The sequence below is a fragment of the Grammomys surdaster genome, unplaced genomic scaffold (genome assembly GCF_004785775.1).
Source record: "Grammomys surdaster isolate TR1022 unplaced genomic scaffold, NIH_TR_1.0 181, whole genome shotgun sequence".
Classification (NCBI taxonomy): Eukaryota; Metazoa; Chordata; class Mammalia; order Rodentia; family Muridae; genus Grammomys; species Grammomys surdaster.
This window is the reverse complement of record NW_021604626.1, coordinates 1,402,073-1,417,611: the sequence shown is the minus strand read 5'-3', so window position 1 is coordinate 1,417,611 and position 15,539 is coordinate 1,402,073. Positions and strand designations below refer to the sequence as shown.

Below are 15,539 nucleotides of genomic sequence, written 5' to 3'. Positions count from 1 at the left end.
GAGCCGGTATTTTGTTTTGACCAGGGTAAACCTGTACTCTGTATCCCATGGGTCTAGGCTAAGTCTTCATTTTGATGTCTGCAGTCTTCTCCTGGCTTACCAGGCAGCTGCTATCGCTGAAGGATCTTCGGGGCAATTGGCAGCATTGTCACCGTCAGCAGTGGCCAAAGACAGCATACATTGCTGGCTTGAAGCCATCAAAGACAAAGGAAGGCTCTAGAAAGAAGAAATGACTTCTCAGACAGACGAAATGATAAAAATGACTAATACTAGGCCAAAGGTCTAGAAATGGTGAGCAGGACGGAGACTTTCTAATGGGGCCGGGTTGGATGTCCTGGTCTGGATGCTCAGGTCAAATAAGTAAAAACACAATTAAGACCTCTTCCACAGGTGTACAGCATCATTTATTCTAACTTACATATTTCCTGAGGTAAATAGTCAGACATATATCATGGCAAAAAGTCCTCCTGAGTCACAGAGCCCTGGTAATTAGCAGTGAGAAATACCACACTTCACTTGGTTTATTTGAAGAAAATATAATTTTAAAACTCATTCTTTTAAGACTAGGAAATAATTGGTTCTAGAGATCCTGTTTTTTTTTTTAAATATGGCAGCATGTTTTTATGAGTTTCTTTTAATTGTTTTATGTTTTAAAACACTAGGAGTGGGGAGCCCATTCGTCACAACCAATGGGTGTTTTTATTTTTATCTAGAACAGAACACTGTCATCATTCAGTATGCTTTTTCTAAAGACTTCTAAATTTAGTAGCAGTAGAACCATCACAGTTTAAATGGCAAGCTATTTCTGCAGGATTTATACCGCTTTGCTACAAAAAACGAGAAGGATCGTTTAATAGCAAGGAGAACTTAGCAGGTGTCAATTGTTGGCGGTGGTTCTTTTTGTACAGAGATGGCAATTAATACATCCATTTGGGGTCTTTTTACTTGCCTTGAGATGTTCTGTTCAGGACTGAAGGCATGCCTCCCCCCACCTCTCTCCCATAACCACTCTCAGGTGGTCTGGCTTGTATTGTGGATCTCAGATCCGTTGTACAGTTGGTCTGAGATGGGTGTGACCCTGGAAAGTGGACATCTGTCAGTCATCCATCCTTGGCTTACAAAAAAGAACATAAACACCACTAAGTTTTTCCGAGTTGTCAGTTTAATGGTAGAATGTTTGTATAGCATGCACAAGACCTAGATTCCAAAACACACACAGATCAATAAATCACAGTTTTCCCCCAATAGGAAAACAGACTTACATGAACTCCTCAGTGGGAGTGACCTGAATCACCATGACAACTGTGCGTCATTTGAGGACATTTACTAACTGAAAATGAAGCGGCTGTCACCATTTACCTTTATAGCTTTCTAATTATAAGTAAACACAATATGTTAATACTTATTTGAACTTGAACTGTCTCTGTGTGTGTGTGTGTGTGTGTGTATTTGTGGGTGATGGTCAAACGAACAACCTCTGGTAACATTCCCTAGAGGAGTCTCTGTCCACATTTTTTTTTTTTTTAAGATAGTCTCTTATGGGAGCTTGAGACTCAATGATCAGGCTCAGCTCCCTAACCAGCAAACCCCAATAATCCACTTCTCCAGCACTGGGATCATAGCGTATACCTCCACATATAGCCTTTATACAAAGTATTTGGAATTGAATTCAGTTCTTCATTCTTGCCAGACAAGTATTTTACCAACTAAGCCATTCCCTTCATAACCCCTGAGCATAGACTTTTCTGGAAATTCCTTTTATACATCCAGCTGCTACTGAATTGCACAATTTTCATTCAGGATTACTCGTGACACTCAGCTTGTCTAGCCTTGTGCTGTCTGCTGGGTCTTGGCTGTGAATCCTTCTCACTCCTCAGCCATAGACAGTGCTCCTCCTCACTCCTCAGCCATAGACAGTGCTCCTCCTCACTCCTCAGCCATAGACAATGCTCCTCCCTGCCCTGTGTATGTCACTGGGTAGAGAGTAGCTCCATTTTCCAGGTGATGGACTGAACTTTGGAGCAACAACAACTTTCTGTCATGCCCCTAGCTATCCTATTTGCAAAAGTCTTGCCTTCTCTGCCCAGAAACACGCCTGACTGAGGCCACAGCATATGACAGTCTCCCCCTTTAGGACTCACCTTCTTACAGTGTAACTGTTATTATCAGACGCCACTCAGCGACACTTTTGGATTTGTGGCCCTTGTGGTTCCTCAAAGAAAATCATCGTACCTTGCCTCAGGGTCCTTGTGGTAGTTCTTTCCCTGTGCTCTATTTTATACTGAGACAAAGCTTTATGTGTACCGGGATAGCCTCTTACTCATGAAGCTAAGGATGTCTTTGAACTTCTGACCCTTCTGCTAGTACCTCTAAGCACTGGGATTACAGGTGTGTACTGCCATGTTTAGTTTATGAAGTGCTGGGGATGGAACCCAGGGCACAGTAGTCAAGCATTTAACAAACTTGAGTCCCAGCCTAAGCCTATATTGCTGATGCTTCCCAGCGTGGCTCACTGATCTGTGCTCAATGTCGTCTTTTCAGGAAACCATCTTTAATTCTCTAAAATAAAATCTCTGGCTCACTCTGTCATCATTCTTTGCACACAGCACTGTGCCAGCTCATCCTGCTGCTACCTAAACACAGGATAGAAAGGAGGCTCCATGGTGCCAGTAGTGAGTGACATGGAGTGTTTTCTCTTCTGCGTATAGATAAGTCAGCTCTCATGAAAGGAGATACCCAATAACGTTGGTGAATGGCTTAATATTATGCTTGAGATGATGTTTCCTGAGTGCTTTTACATTTGCTGTTTGGTTCATTCATTTTATAAAGCTTAACTTTATAATGCTTAGCTCCCAGGCTTGTATGTGTGTGTGTGTGTGTGTGTACACAAGCTTTTATATAGACACATCTGTGTGTTTTACATATATTAATTTTAAAGTCCCATTACATATTTTATCCCCTCTAAAAAGTGGGCAGATTCTAGATGTAATCGATTTCATGAATACTTTTTTTCTCTTTCTCTCCCTTCCCTTACCAGTTGTATTTATTATCTGGTTTCTAAGTAAGATCAAATGTCCTAGACAGATTTGCTTTATAGAATTAACTTGTAGCCAGTTTTGCTTATTTCCTCCCATTGGAATATATAATTTTAAATGAATGGTGGTGACAATATGTGAGGTTATCCTGGCATAATATTGTGATGATGATTTCCTAGTTTATAAAGCCTTTGGAAAACACAGTGTATCTTAATTGCTGTCTGAGGTTCGTACTGGATATTTTGTGAGCGGCTGAATGTTAAAAATGAGATTTATCCTAATAAGAACTGACCTGTGCCACTAACCAACCCGTGACTTGAAACCTTTTCTCTTATCTGTCAACTGTGCAAATATGCCTTTTCTCTTTTCTTTGTAAGGTGAGTTTCACTGCAAACTTCGTTCCTGGCTCCTCTCGCAGCTGGCAGCATTACAGAGGGACTCATACACCCTCTTTGTCATCACCTGATAAACTCCCCTAATTTAGGTAAAACCAGGTCCTTGGGTTTGATACAAAAAGGAATTTTAGAACAAGCTGGCATGAAGCACTGTTGGAATGTAATAATAAGGAGGAAGGTACTCAGGGAAAGAATATGACGCATCTAAGAGCGTGCACATAGACTTCTCAAGAGTCATAGTTCATTAAAAGATATTTTAAACAAGGATTTTAAGCATTGTGGGTCACAGGGACTAAGAGAAAGAGAGTTGCTCTGGGAAAGAATAAGACATATCCAATGTAGGTAGGGTGTTCTCCAGGGTCAGTCCCCCTTCAAGTTTCCCAGTGGTCATTATAGACAGGATTGTTGGAGACTCTGGGAATTTTGCTGTTCAGGGGATTTCTTAGGAACCCTCTCCTTCTCTGACTCTGTTTCCTCTTTTATTTTTTTATTTTTTTGGTTTTTTTGAGACAGGGTTTCTCTGTGTAGCCCTGGCTGTCCAGGAACTCACTCTGTAGACCAGGCTGGCCTCGAACTCAGAAATCCGCCTGCCTCTGCCTCTCAAGTGCTGGGATTAAAGGCGTGCGCCACCACCGCCCAGCCCTGCTTCCTCTTTTATAACTGAGATTGTAGGATGGCTCCAGAGGTGATGGTGATGTTACTGCAGTATGTTAAGGTTGTGAGGGGGTGTAGGATAGGCCCTGTGACTGTAACAGGGTTTGGGGTGAGAATCCTGAAAAATGACAGGTTTGTAGCTAGAAAAGGAGAAAGACCTTCAGGAAGTGTTACTGATGCTCAATTCTCGATTCTTCACTGGCTAGAGGCTTCAACCATACCAGGATGAAGAATTTTCCTTCCCACGCTAGTGATTTTCCCTCTTTGTCCCATGTCACCTCTTCAGATAGAAAGACTAGTCACACACACCCCTCTTTTATTAATGAGCAATTCTTTGTGCAACTATGCACCTGCAGTTTTCTTCTCAGGGACAACTGGTGACTTGACAGTCCTCACGCATGAATCTGATTGGAGACCATGAAAGGCAAACATCACAGGACACGTGGGCTTTTTATAAAGGAAAATGGCAGCAGGGAAAGGAGTCCATATGAAGCTGGACCGTCTGTGATGTGTTAGATGCCAGTGTAGACTATTGTGGCATTTTCTTAAAGAGCCCTGGGGTTGACATTCTTCCTCAGCAGTGCATAGACGAAGGCCAGATCGAATGCACACTCCTTGGATTTGGTTTTGATCAGGTGTGGATTTCTATGTCAAAGGTATCCTCCGGTCCTGCCACTGCTCACTGGACCAAGGAGAGCGTTTTGGTGAAGACACCCCAAAAGCTTTCAGTTTAATCAGCTCCAGTCTAGCCGCATGAATTATCCTCCGAGCTTGAAACCTTGCAAACGTTTGTCAGTTTTTAAACATGATGAATGTCCCCAATAAGCCTACTCCGTGGAAATAAAGAAGAGTCATTGCTTACAGAGAAGTTGTTAAGTAGGTGATTTTGGATTTTTCAGTCTTTGGTTCAATGAGGAGCTCCCTCCGTAAAGATTTTTTTTTCTTCCCCTTTCTGGTATCTCAAAGCAAGTGTTCAGCTTGGCGTTCTGCACATTCATTATTTGCTTGTTTTGTGGGATCAACTGCCATCCTGTCTTCTCTTGCTTTGAGACAGAATCTCTTATTGTTCTGGATGACCTTGAACTCTTTCTGTAGATAAGGATGATATTGAACTTCTGATCCTCTTGACTGTTTGGGTAGAGGGTACTGGGGATAAGTCCCAGGGTTTCGAGCATGCTGGGTAAGCACTGTACCAACTTGATCACTCCTCAGCCCCTCAGAAGAATAAACTGGTACGCCTTGCTCATTTTATTTTGTTTCTCCAAACAACAATGTAGAATACTGAAGGAGGGGGAAGTGGCCTTCCAAAAGGTTTTGCCTGGAATATTCTAATTAAAGTTTAATAGGATTCTCTAATTGAAGCTGAGATGCTTAGGAGACATCTGGGTGGAATTGTGAGGAAGCTAGTATCTCTCTCCCTCCCCTTTCCCTCCCCCTTTTCCCCTTCCTCCCCACCCCACCCCCCATTCAAGGAGGACAACTCACTGTGTATATATTGACAAGGTAGAATTTTTCATTACCAACAGGTTTGGCAAACATCGAAAAGATGACAAGATGGAAAAAATGGGTCGAATAAAAATCCAGGATTCTTTTACCTCAGAAGAGGACAGGGTGCGGATGAAGGAAGAACAGGAGAGGTAGGTCTCAAAGATACCAGCCCCTGCTTCCTGCCGAGGTGCCGCCCTCACCCATGGCTGTCTGTTGACTGATTTTTATCTTAAATGGGAATAGTTTGCACTCAGCTGTAATATCTGCTTGATGACTGTGAATGAATGCAATACAAAGGAAGACATTTAAAAAGAAAGAGCAGAAACTTTCTTATTCATTTGAACCTACATGAATTTTAATGATTTCAGTAAACACTTTTTACATAGTGGCTGGGGGTACATTAATACTGAACTTATGTATGTATGTATGTATGTATGTATGTATGTTCATTTATTCATTGAGTTTGTATTTGTGCACTCATGCACATGTATGCATGTAAGTATACGTGTGCACATATGTGTGTGTATCTATACCTGTCCCTGGGGATGTACATCCATGTGGAAACCTGGTGTCTTCCTCTGTCACTCTTCATTGTTCTGTATTTGTTTGGTGTTTGTCTTTTTGAGAAAGGATCTCTCACTGTACCTAGAGCTGACCAGTAAGCTCCAGGGAACTCCTCCTGTCTCCACAGCTCCAGTATTGGGTTTATAGGCATATATTTCTATCCTTCTACCTTATATCTCCTTTCCTGAGTGCCCACAGCCAGATGCCCAATGCTTTTAGATAATTTGCTTTTCAAAATTTGAAATCAGAGTGGGTTTCTCTGGTTCTGATTTCCCCTTTTCTGGTGGGGTGCCCAGGTGCTTTCAGTACACCAGCTCTGAGAGAACAGGGCAAAGTCCAGAATTGGCGCAGTCCACAATCTGCCCCTTTCCTCTGGGACATCAGATGTCCCTGGAAGCCATGGAGACCGAGGAGAGTGAAGCAGAGTCTGAGACAAATAGAGTCCACAGGGCTCTGATCTGGCTGGGAATGCTGGGAGTGTTACAGCTCTTAGAAAAGAAATAAAGAGGTTCAGGTGGCCAGGACAAGGCAGGTGGCAGGAATCCTGACTGAGGCAGCAGCATTGTAGGAAGCCAGTGCTCTGATGTGAGCCTCTGCAAGTCATGGGAGCCTGGCTAGGTAGGTGGGTCCAAGGTCCAACAATGATTGCTTCAGAGAGAGAGCCTTCCCCCAAGTATTAGAGATTAATAAAAACAGCCACGCTCAGACAGTCCTTGGTGAAATAACTTGTGTACTTTATCCTGTGTGGACAGGGACTATATTATGAGCCTTGGGGAGAAGGATGGGATTTGGGGGGTAAATACATTCTATTGACTGAGGCTAAGATGCTGATAATATTCTATTTGCATGGGGAAAAGTTCCAGGTGCTATGCTACATGACTGACTGTCCACGATCACCTAACTGGTGGTCATGAAAGCAGTCGTGGAGACAGAGAGGGAGTTAACTCTACTCCTACTGTCTTAAACTCTGAGATTTCCAGGGTTTGAACATGCTTCACCTCATCCACCCCATGCCCATTCCTCTGGTGGCACCATCCACACACCCTACAGGTTTCGTTTTATTCATATCTTTTGTAGCACCTTTGAGCACAGGTGTGTGTTTACAATTCTAGAGATGGGGTATCCTGTACTAAGGAATAAATAAGAAAAGTAAAAAGAGTATCCCTCTGCAGTCTGAGGGTACTTCTAGTTTTCTTTGTGCAATTCTGGGGATTGACCTGAAAGTCTCACACATGTCACAAAAGCTCCCTCTCTCCAAGCTGTGCCCCAGGCCAACAGCTTCCTTTATAAAAATTAGCTTAGGATGGTTTTTCATTCACCTTTCTCTGGAAAATTTTGCATATTTGAATGGAGTGGTTATTCTATTCTCTGGCTTTTTTAGGCTGTAAAATATAGACATGGTGGGGGATGGGAATAATAAAACAGAGTTTGAATATATGATACAAGTTTGTGTTTCTATCAATATTTATTCTTATTTGCTTTTTACCTATTTACTTCTTTATCTCAGTTAATTCCACAAGTGGAGCCCAGGGGCTGACACATGTTAGACACTCTACCACGGAGCTCTACTCTCAGCCCCAGATTTTCCTTTGAACTCTTTGTACTGTGTTGGGACTTTTTTTTCCCTCCAATTTTCACACATCTGTCTTAGCAGGGTTTCTGTTTTTGTTTTCTTTTTATTTAGCATTTTATGAGTAGTGTGAATTGTACAGATAGGGGGTCATCCTTGTGTTGTTATAATGGGTGTGCCTGTGATATGCTGTGGTCATCTCAATGGCCTCTTAAAACTTCTTCCTCTGCCCACATCCTCTTCTCTAAGGGTCTCCATCACTTACACACTAAAAGAGTTTCTTTCTCCTAAACACAGAACATAGCAGGTTAGAGAGCAGACTTAGTCACTTAGAGAGTGATACGAAGAATGTTCTGCTCCCGTGCATGAAAACTGGCCAAAACTACAAACTCTTTATATTCTAGACATGGTTGCTTCCCAGTTAGGTTGCTTCGGTACTTCCCTGCAGAACTGAATCAACATTTCCAAAGATGCTTTCATAACGTAGTTGAATGTGTCCAGCTAAACACCAAGCTTCACTTCAGAGCTTCATTTATATTAATAATTTGCCCAAAGCACAGTTCATATTTTTTTAAGTTTGGCTTTTAATCTGTTTCTGTGCCTCCAATAATTCAGTGCCCTGGAAACTCTCAGTTGGTTATAGTAAATTTATGGTGTACATGGACTTAGAACAAAAACTTTTGGGTCAAAGTAAAAAGTGACTGGCTTATTAAAAAACAATCAATTGCACTCAGAATTTGAACAATCCATGGCTCTTTGTACTTTAATACTTCTTAAAAGTATGTTTTATGTGAATCTTGGCTTGAATAATAAAATGAGTAGTAAGCTAGGCTTATGGCCATACACTGGGTATTTGATACTTACGATGGAGCTAAGTCACACTGTGTCTTCGGTGCTTTAATAGAGCTAAGTCACACTGTATCCTTGGTGCTTTGAAGGAGCTAAGTCACAATGTGTCTTTAGAGATTTGATAAAGGTAAGTCACACTGTATCCTTGGTGCTATGGTAGACCTAAGTCATACTGTGTCCTTGGTGCTTTGATGGAGGTAAGTCACACTTTATGCTTGGTACTTGTGGTGGGATGCTAAGTCCCACTGTATGCTTGGTGCTTGTAATGGGTGCTAAGTCCCATTGTATGTCTGGTACTTGTGATGGGGCGCTAAGTCTTCTTTTGTCCATTTCCCTTCTGTGCTGTTTTTGACATTGATGACAATTCTGCTTTGAGAAGGGATACTATAACTTCCTGGGGAAAATGTGATTGGAAGAGTAGCTAAAAGCTAGCAGCACAGAGCATTCTGGAGTAGCCTCGCCCACTCTCTCTGTGGGCTAGGAGTGAAGCACTTCTTCGTAACATTATTTTACACTGGAGCTACTTGAGTTCCAGAATTTACAGTTGATTCTACATAAAATATAATATCTGAGATCTCCTTCGTAAATGAGTCATGACACATTCCCCCAAACCAAAATATTTTCTTTCCTGCACGCATCTATGAGGCCCATTACTCGAGAAGAAGTAAATATTGGAAAATGGAGAGAAAAATGTCTGTGAGGTTTAAATGTTATCCCTAAAAGGCTGGTCTGTTCTGATGGTGGACATGAACTCTGTTCTTCTGAGCCTGGGCCTTTGTTTAATGGGACTTCATTCCTGTACACGTTCTGCCCTGCCACCCACACAGCAACCAAAACACTGTCCTGTAGCTTGAGTTTAAATTTTCCATCAGTGTAGGTTTTATTTGACGAATTTTGGCAAAACTGATGTTTTTAGAGAGAGAGAAAAAATGCAGAGCAAGTCTTCTGGAACAGTCTGTTGGGGCAAATGAGACAGGAGACACATTTGATCCTAAGATCTTCTGTGACATCTTCAAGAAAGCCAGCAACTGCATAATACGAAGCGGCTGAGATGTTTTTAAGTTGTTTTCTGTTGCACTAACATTAGTATATTCGACTTCTGTAAATATTAACCACATACTTATGTGCATGTCCATGTGTGTGGTACTATGGTTAAACCTTGGGGCGTTTTGCATGCCAAGCAAGCTCTCTACCACTGAACTACAATCCCAGCACTAAATAAAAATAAATAAAATCATTAAAGATTGTTGGACCAGGTGGCTCACACCCATAATTCCAGTGGGAACGTAAGGCAATGAATAGCTCTAGGCCCCCTGTCCTGCCCTCCTAGAAATGGGGGTTGGGTATGTGCTCAATTGACAGAGTGCCTACCTAGTACACAAAACCCTGACTTTGGTCCTCAGAGCTGCATAAACCATGAATCGTTATACACCCCTGTAATCCCAGGAGTCAGGTAAAGGCAAGAAGAACAGAGGTTCAAGGTTACCCTTCATCTTCTGCTACATAGGTAGTTCAAGGCTAGCTAGGGATACATGAAACTTTGTCTCAAATAAATAAATAAAATCCTGGGGGAAGTGTCTCTAGAGATTGAGAGTATACCTCATTGGTAGGGTATGTGCTTAGCATGAATGAAATCTTTGAATTTCTAACACCAAAAGAATTGATTGATTATTTAATTAATTATTTAATTTAACGTCTTCTTAATTTTTTTTAAAATTGTATCATGAAGGCAGGCTTGGTAGTTCAGGTATTTGATCCCAGTTATTCCGAAGAGCAAGGCAAGTGAAGTACAAGTTCAGGGCTTGCATGGAGTGAGTTCAAGGACAGCCTGGACAATTTACTAAAACTCTATCCCAATAGAACAAATAAAAACTTGCCAGAGATATAACTCTGTGGTAGAGCACCTTTCTAGCATGCATTAGGCCTGGGATTCAAACCACATCCTCTCCTTGGCTGATTCCCTGTATCGGATCCCCTCTGTTTGGAAAGTAGGACCATTTTATAGTAGCAGAGAGATTTCAACACCATAGACTTTATCTGTGCTGGCTTGATTCCTTGTACCTACTCTGGATAAATAAAGACTGTGCTCAGTCACAAACATGTTCTCTTTATGTTGCTCTATTGCAACTAGTGCTAAAAGCCATTTATTGTAAAAAGCACAAATACTATTGAATAGAAACATTACAAGAACAGAAACCTTGTGTGCTTTGTTCCTATCATACATCATCCATTTTAATTAGAGGAAGGGGCGGTGGGCACGGTGACAGATTCTGGGACTGAAATCATTAATTGACATCAAGCCGAAGAGAGACAGTTAGCAGGAATCCTGTGACAGCAGGGACAGTATTTACCATAGCACTTTATTTAGCGTATTACATTTTTTGTGTGTTTTTACTGTGCAGGTAGGTTCAATGCAATTTTAATGTAATGGAAAAGATTCTCTTTTTTTCCCCCTGAAAAAGAAAGGTGTGAATACGCATTTGAAGAGAATAAATCAAAGTAAGTTCTTCTTTACCTTTAAAATCTGATTTTAAAAAGTTTTAACTGTTTTTTTTTCCTTTTTTTCCTCACATTTAAATGATAGGGAACAGTATGAGATGTTTTTCATGGGTATCAGCTGATATAGCTGCCCAAATTCATTTAAAGCTCAAGCAATTGCAAGCAGGAAGGGTGAACAGAGATGTAGGAAGCAAAAGAGGCTTGCTTGTCCCTCTGCATTTTGAGGCACCAGTTGCCATCACAGTTGCTAAAGGCTAGCCTGAGACAAATGGGATGGATAAGGCTGAACAAAACCTAACTGTTCAGAAACATGAATAACCCCTACATCTCAGAGCTAATTTGTGACCTCAGGGTCCCAATAAAAGAATAGAGGGGTATTCTTTATAGCAGTGACCATCTGGAACCATTAGGGGCTCAGCTGCAAAATAATGGCTTTTTTTTTAAGTTTCCTAAAGAAACCATGATATTCTTATTTGGACATAGAAAATATTTTTCCCTGAAGCTAAATATTTTTTCTCCACCAAGAAATGAATATAGATATAGATATAGATAGATATAGGTGATATATATATAGATATATATCATGCAGATATAACCTAGTGTGTGTATATGTGTGTGTGTGTGTGTGTGTGTGTGTGTTTGTGTATAAAACATGCAGATATAACCTGGGATTGTTGTGAAGCCTCTTTCCTTGGAGAAATTTGGTGGTAAAGAAGACTTCAAGGGTGAATTTTAATAGCTCATTAGGAGAGTCACTTGATTTGTTTTTTGTGAAGTGTATCTTTTGTTAATTTTTTGACAGGCTTTCACACAGCTCAGGCTGGTTGGACTGGATTTCTCCGGGTAGCTGAAGATGACCTTGAACTTGTGATCCTCTCTTTTGTATTTCTGTATGCTATAGTTACAGGTGTCTAGCATTACACTCTTCTTGTGAGGTCTGGGAATACAACCCAGTGTGTTTTGAACTCAGGGCAAGCACTCTACCAATTCAGCTCCATCTCCAGAATACTTAAGGTTCTTTAAATTTATTTTCCTTGTAAATTGCCTCCAAATCTTTCTCTGTGTATCTCCCTATGTCTGTCTGTCTGTCTGTCTCTCTTTTAGTATGTCTTTGTCTCTCCCCCCACCCTTCACACACACACACAAAGTATGTTACTGATGTTTTAAAATTTACTTTCCCAGTACCATTTGCACAAAAAGCCTTCTTGATGTTAATTCCCAGAACAGGCTTGGAGATAAACATCAGGATCACTGACCAGATCCTTTACCTTCTGTCACCGTAGTCCACATGTAGATGTGCTGACATCCTTGACCTGCAAGGGAAGAAAGGAACTTTGGGGCTAAAATGCACAGATGACAACAAGCTGATCAAAATGAGAAAGTTTTCATGTTGGAGCATAGATGGGGCAAATCACTATGTTTCCATAGGACTACAGAGTTAGTTTTCCACTGAATCAAATAGGATACAAAGTTGTATACAGGACAAAAGTTGAGACAAGTTTCACAAATAGTATCCCATGCTGATTCAAAACAAAATAAAACCAAAAAACACTCTTCTGAGAAGCTAGCCACTTTGAAAGTGTTGCCTGAGCCTGAGGAGAAGGGTAAACTTCTTGCCATCAAGTAGGAAGACCTGAGTTTGGACCCCAGCACACATGTAAAATGCTGGGTAAAGTTCTGCATGCCTGAAATGTCAATGGTGGGAAGCAGGCACTCACTGGCTAGCTGGTCTAGCTAAATTGGTAAGCTTCAGGTTCAATAACAGATCCCAAAAAATAAGATGGAGAGTGATTAAGAAAGGCACCTGACTGGTTCATCTCTGACCTTGTGTACACACACAGGAACACACCATCCACCCACACACATACAAAGGAAAATGGCCCTCAATGAATATTAATTTCTATGTGGTTTGGAAAGAACATTTCAGTCCAGGCACATCAGCAGTGTACAGGGAGTGATATACAGGAAGACTGGTGGTATTCAGATACCAAACTCTTAGGGAGTCCATGTTATTCTCTCTTCCTGATGAGAGCTTCTCTAAGTGCTGGGTTTCCTCACTTTTAGTGAACTGAGGGTTGTGTCCATTTGTCTAATTCACCTATCAGCCAGCGTAAGCCATTCTTCTTAAATTTTGAAGTCTCTAAATTCAGAGCTTTCAACTCTGTTTAGATTTGTTTTTCTTTTCTCTTTTCTTTTCTTTTTCTTACGCACACCAAAATTTCATCAGATTTCCAAACTTACGTAAGGCTTGGCATGGCAGAGTTGCATTGCAGCGTTCCCTGCTTGGGAGACCAAGCCAGGAACATTACCAGTACAGGGTCCGCCTAAACTTTTTAGAGTCCCTATCTCAAATGTGTGACAGAGTAAGGGATTGTCTGGGGAGTGGTTTAATTGAAAAGCACTTGTACAGGATGTATGGGACCCTGGATTTCATCCCAGCACAATGAGAGAGAGGCTGACTTATGCAAATGCCCAGGACCCCTGGCTATGGCCTTTGATGAGATGATTATCTTACAGTGACCAGATGTTACGTAATAGCAAAGTGGCTATTACATGTGTAATAATTGAGATTTGGATTAATATTCTATTGAGATAAACATCTCATTTCTGTCTTCCTGATAGTTGTTTAGCTTTTTTTCTTTTTTGTTTTGTTTTGTTTCTTTTTTGGTTAAACCTGAGTTGAGGAAAAAAAAACCAATATGCTGCAAACAATAAAATTATCTCTCAACTATGAAGCATTTTCATTTTGGAGACCCAGTAATAACCAATTTCTATAATAATGTCCTTGACTATCATAATTGCTCTTAAGTACAAGAGAATGTAATAAAAATCTGTTCTTTGCTTTACTAAATTGACATTAGAATTCATATCACTGTTTCTCTTGTGAATATTCTATGAGAACCATGTTATTAGAATCTAGGACTTTCCCAGGAGAATGTCTAACTTCCCAGCATATTCGATCTCCAAGAAGGTCCTGTTCTGACTTGGAGATTAAGGTTTTCCTAGGGAGTTTGGGGATTGAAAGCATCTTGGAAAGGTTGAGCTGATGTCCTGCAAAATGTCAAGTGCTGCCCTTTTTAGAGAGTTGTCCCAAAAATATGCTGAGTGAGGCACATTAAATACTTCCATCTCCTAGCTGCAGATAAGAAAATCCAGGTCAGTAAGATGGCTCATCCTGGAAACACTTGTTGCACAAATCTAAGCACATGGACTAGATCCCCAGAGCCCATAACGGAAAGAAAGAACCAACTACACATTGTCTTCCAACCTCTGCATGTACATGTGTGCATACACACACACACACACACACACACACACACACACACACACACTATAGCCAAGGATCTTCATATGAGGGAGACCAGCAGTTCTGGTGTATTTTTTGTTGTTGTTGTTTTGTTTTTATCTTTGTCTTTGTTTTTCTCAAATTGGGTGACATTAATTTTACACATTCTATCCATTTTCCTGCGAGTTTTGTTATTTTGGTTTTCTTTAGACCTGAGTAGTATTCCAAATTATATCTGTATTAAATGTCCACTATCTATTCATTTGCTGTTGGACAGCTGTGTTGATTTCATAACTTTGCTGTGTATAGTAAAGCAACAATAAATATGGGAGTGCAAATATATCTATACTAGGGTGCAGAGAACTCTGGGCATGTGCCTAGGAGAGGAATAGCTGGGTCCAATGGTGGTTTTGTATTTATTTTTAGGGGAAGTCTCCATTCTGAGTTCCACACCCCATCAACAGTGACTAAGGGTTCCTCTTTCTCTGTATCCTTCTCAAACATTTGTTGTCAGGTTTGTGGTGACGGCTGTTCTGTCTGTGAGGTGGCATTTCAAAGTAGTTTTAGTTTGCATTTCCTTAGTGTCTAGGCATGTTGAAGACTTTCTAACATAGTTACTGGCCATTTGGGTTTCTTTGTTTCTTTCTTTTTTTAAAATTATCTATTCAACTCATTAGCCTGTTTGTTGACTGGGAGCTTTATTTGGTGTTTACTTTCTGCAATTATTAGTAAACTCTAGGTATTAGTCCTTTGTCTGAAGTGTAGCTATGAAGATTTCCCCCCATTCCCATGGGCTATCTGTGTGCTCTGCTGGTCGTTTCTTTTGCTGTGCAGAAACTTTTAGTTTCCCATAGTCCCATCCACTGACACACAGGGACATTTCATGTGCTTTTTGAACTTCCAGTAGCAATAATTTAGACTACATGGGTATGTTGGAGAGTCAGACCGTAGACCTCCGATATTATTGTGTTAGGAGTCTGCAATCTGATGTGTGATTCTTCTTGTGTTAGTTGCTTGTTTGGTTGCTGCCATAAAATACCAGAGAAAAGCACCTGAAGGAGGAAAACTTCCTTTGTCTCACAGCTTGAGAAAAGACACACTGTGATGGGAAGGCTGGCGCGTAAAGCAGCTGGTCACATCCTATCTTCAGCCAGGAAGCTGGAGATGAATGCCCAATGTTCAGCTCACCTTCTCCATTC

At 40.9% G+C, this 15,539-nt stretch overlaps 1 protein-coding gene across 8 annotated transcripts in view; it reads left to right on the top strand.

The window, feature by feature from the left end:
* Pard3 (par-3 family cell polarity regulator) overlaps positions 1–15,539 on the top strand; it is a 556,386-nt gene that overhangs the window by 396,241 nt on the left and 144,606 nt on the right. For all 8 annotated transcript variants that reach the window (XM_028767780.1, XM_028767787.1, XM_028767783.1 and 5 more), the window contains one exon: positions 5,611–5,721. In XM_028767780.1, the coding sequence (XP_028623613.1) occupies positions 5,611–5,721 (111 nt within the window). The remainder of the gene's footprint in view (positions 1–5,610; positions 5,722–15,539) is intronic.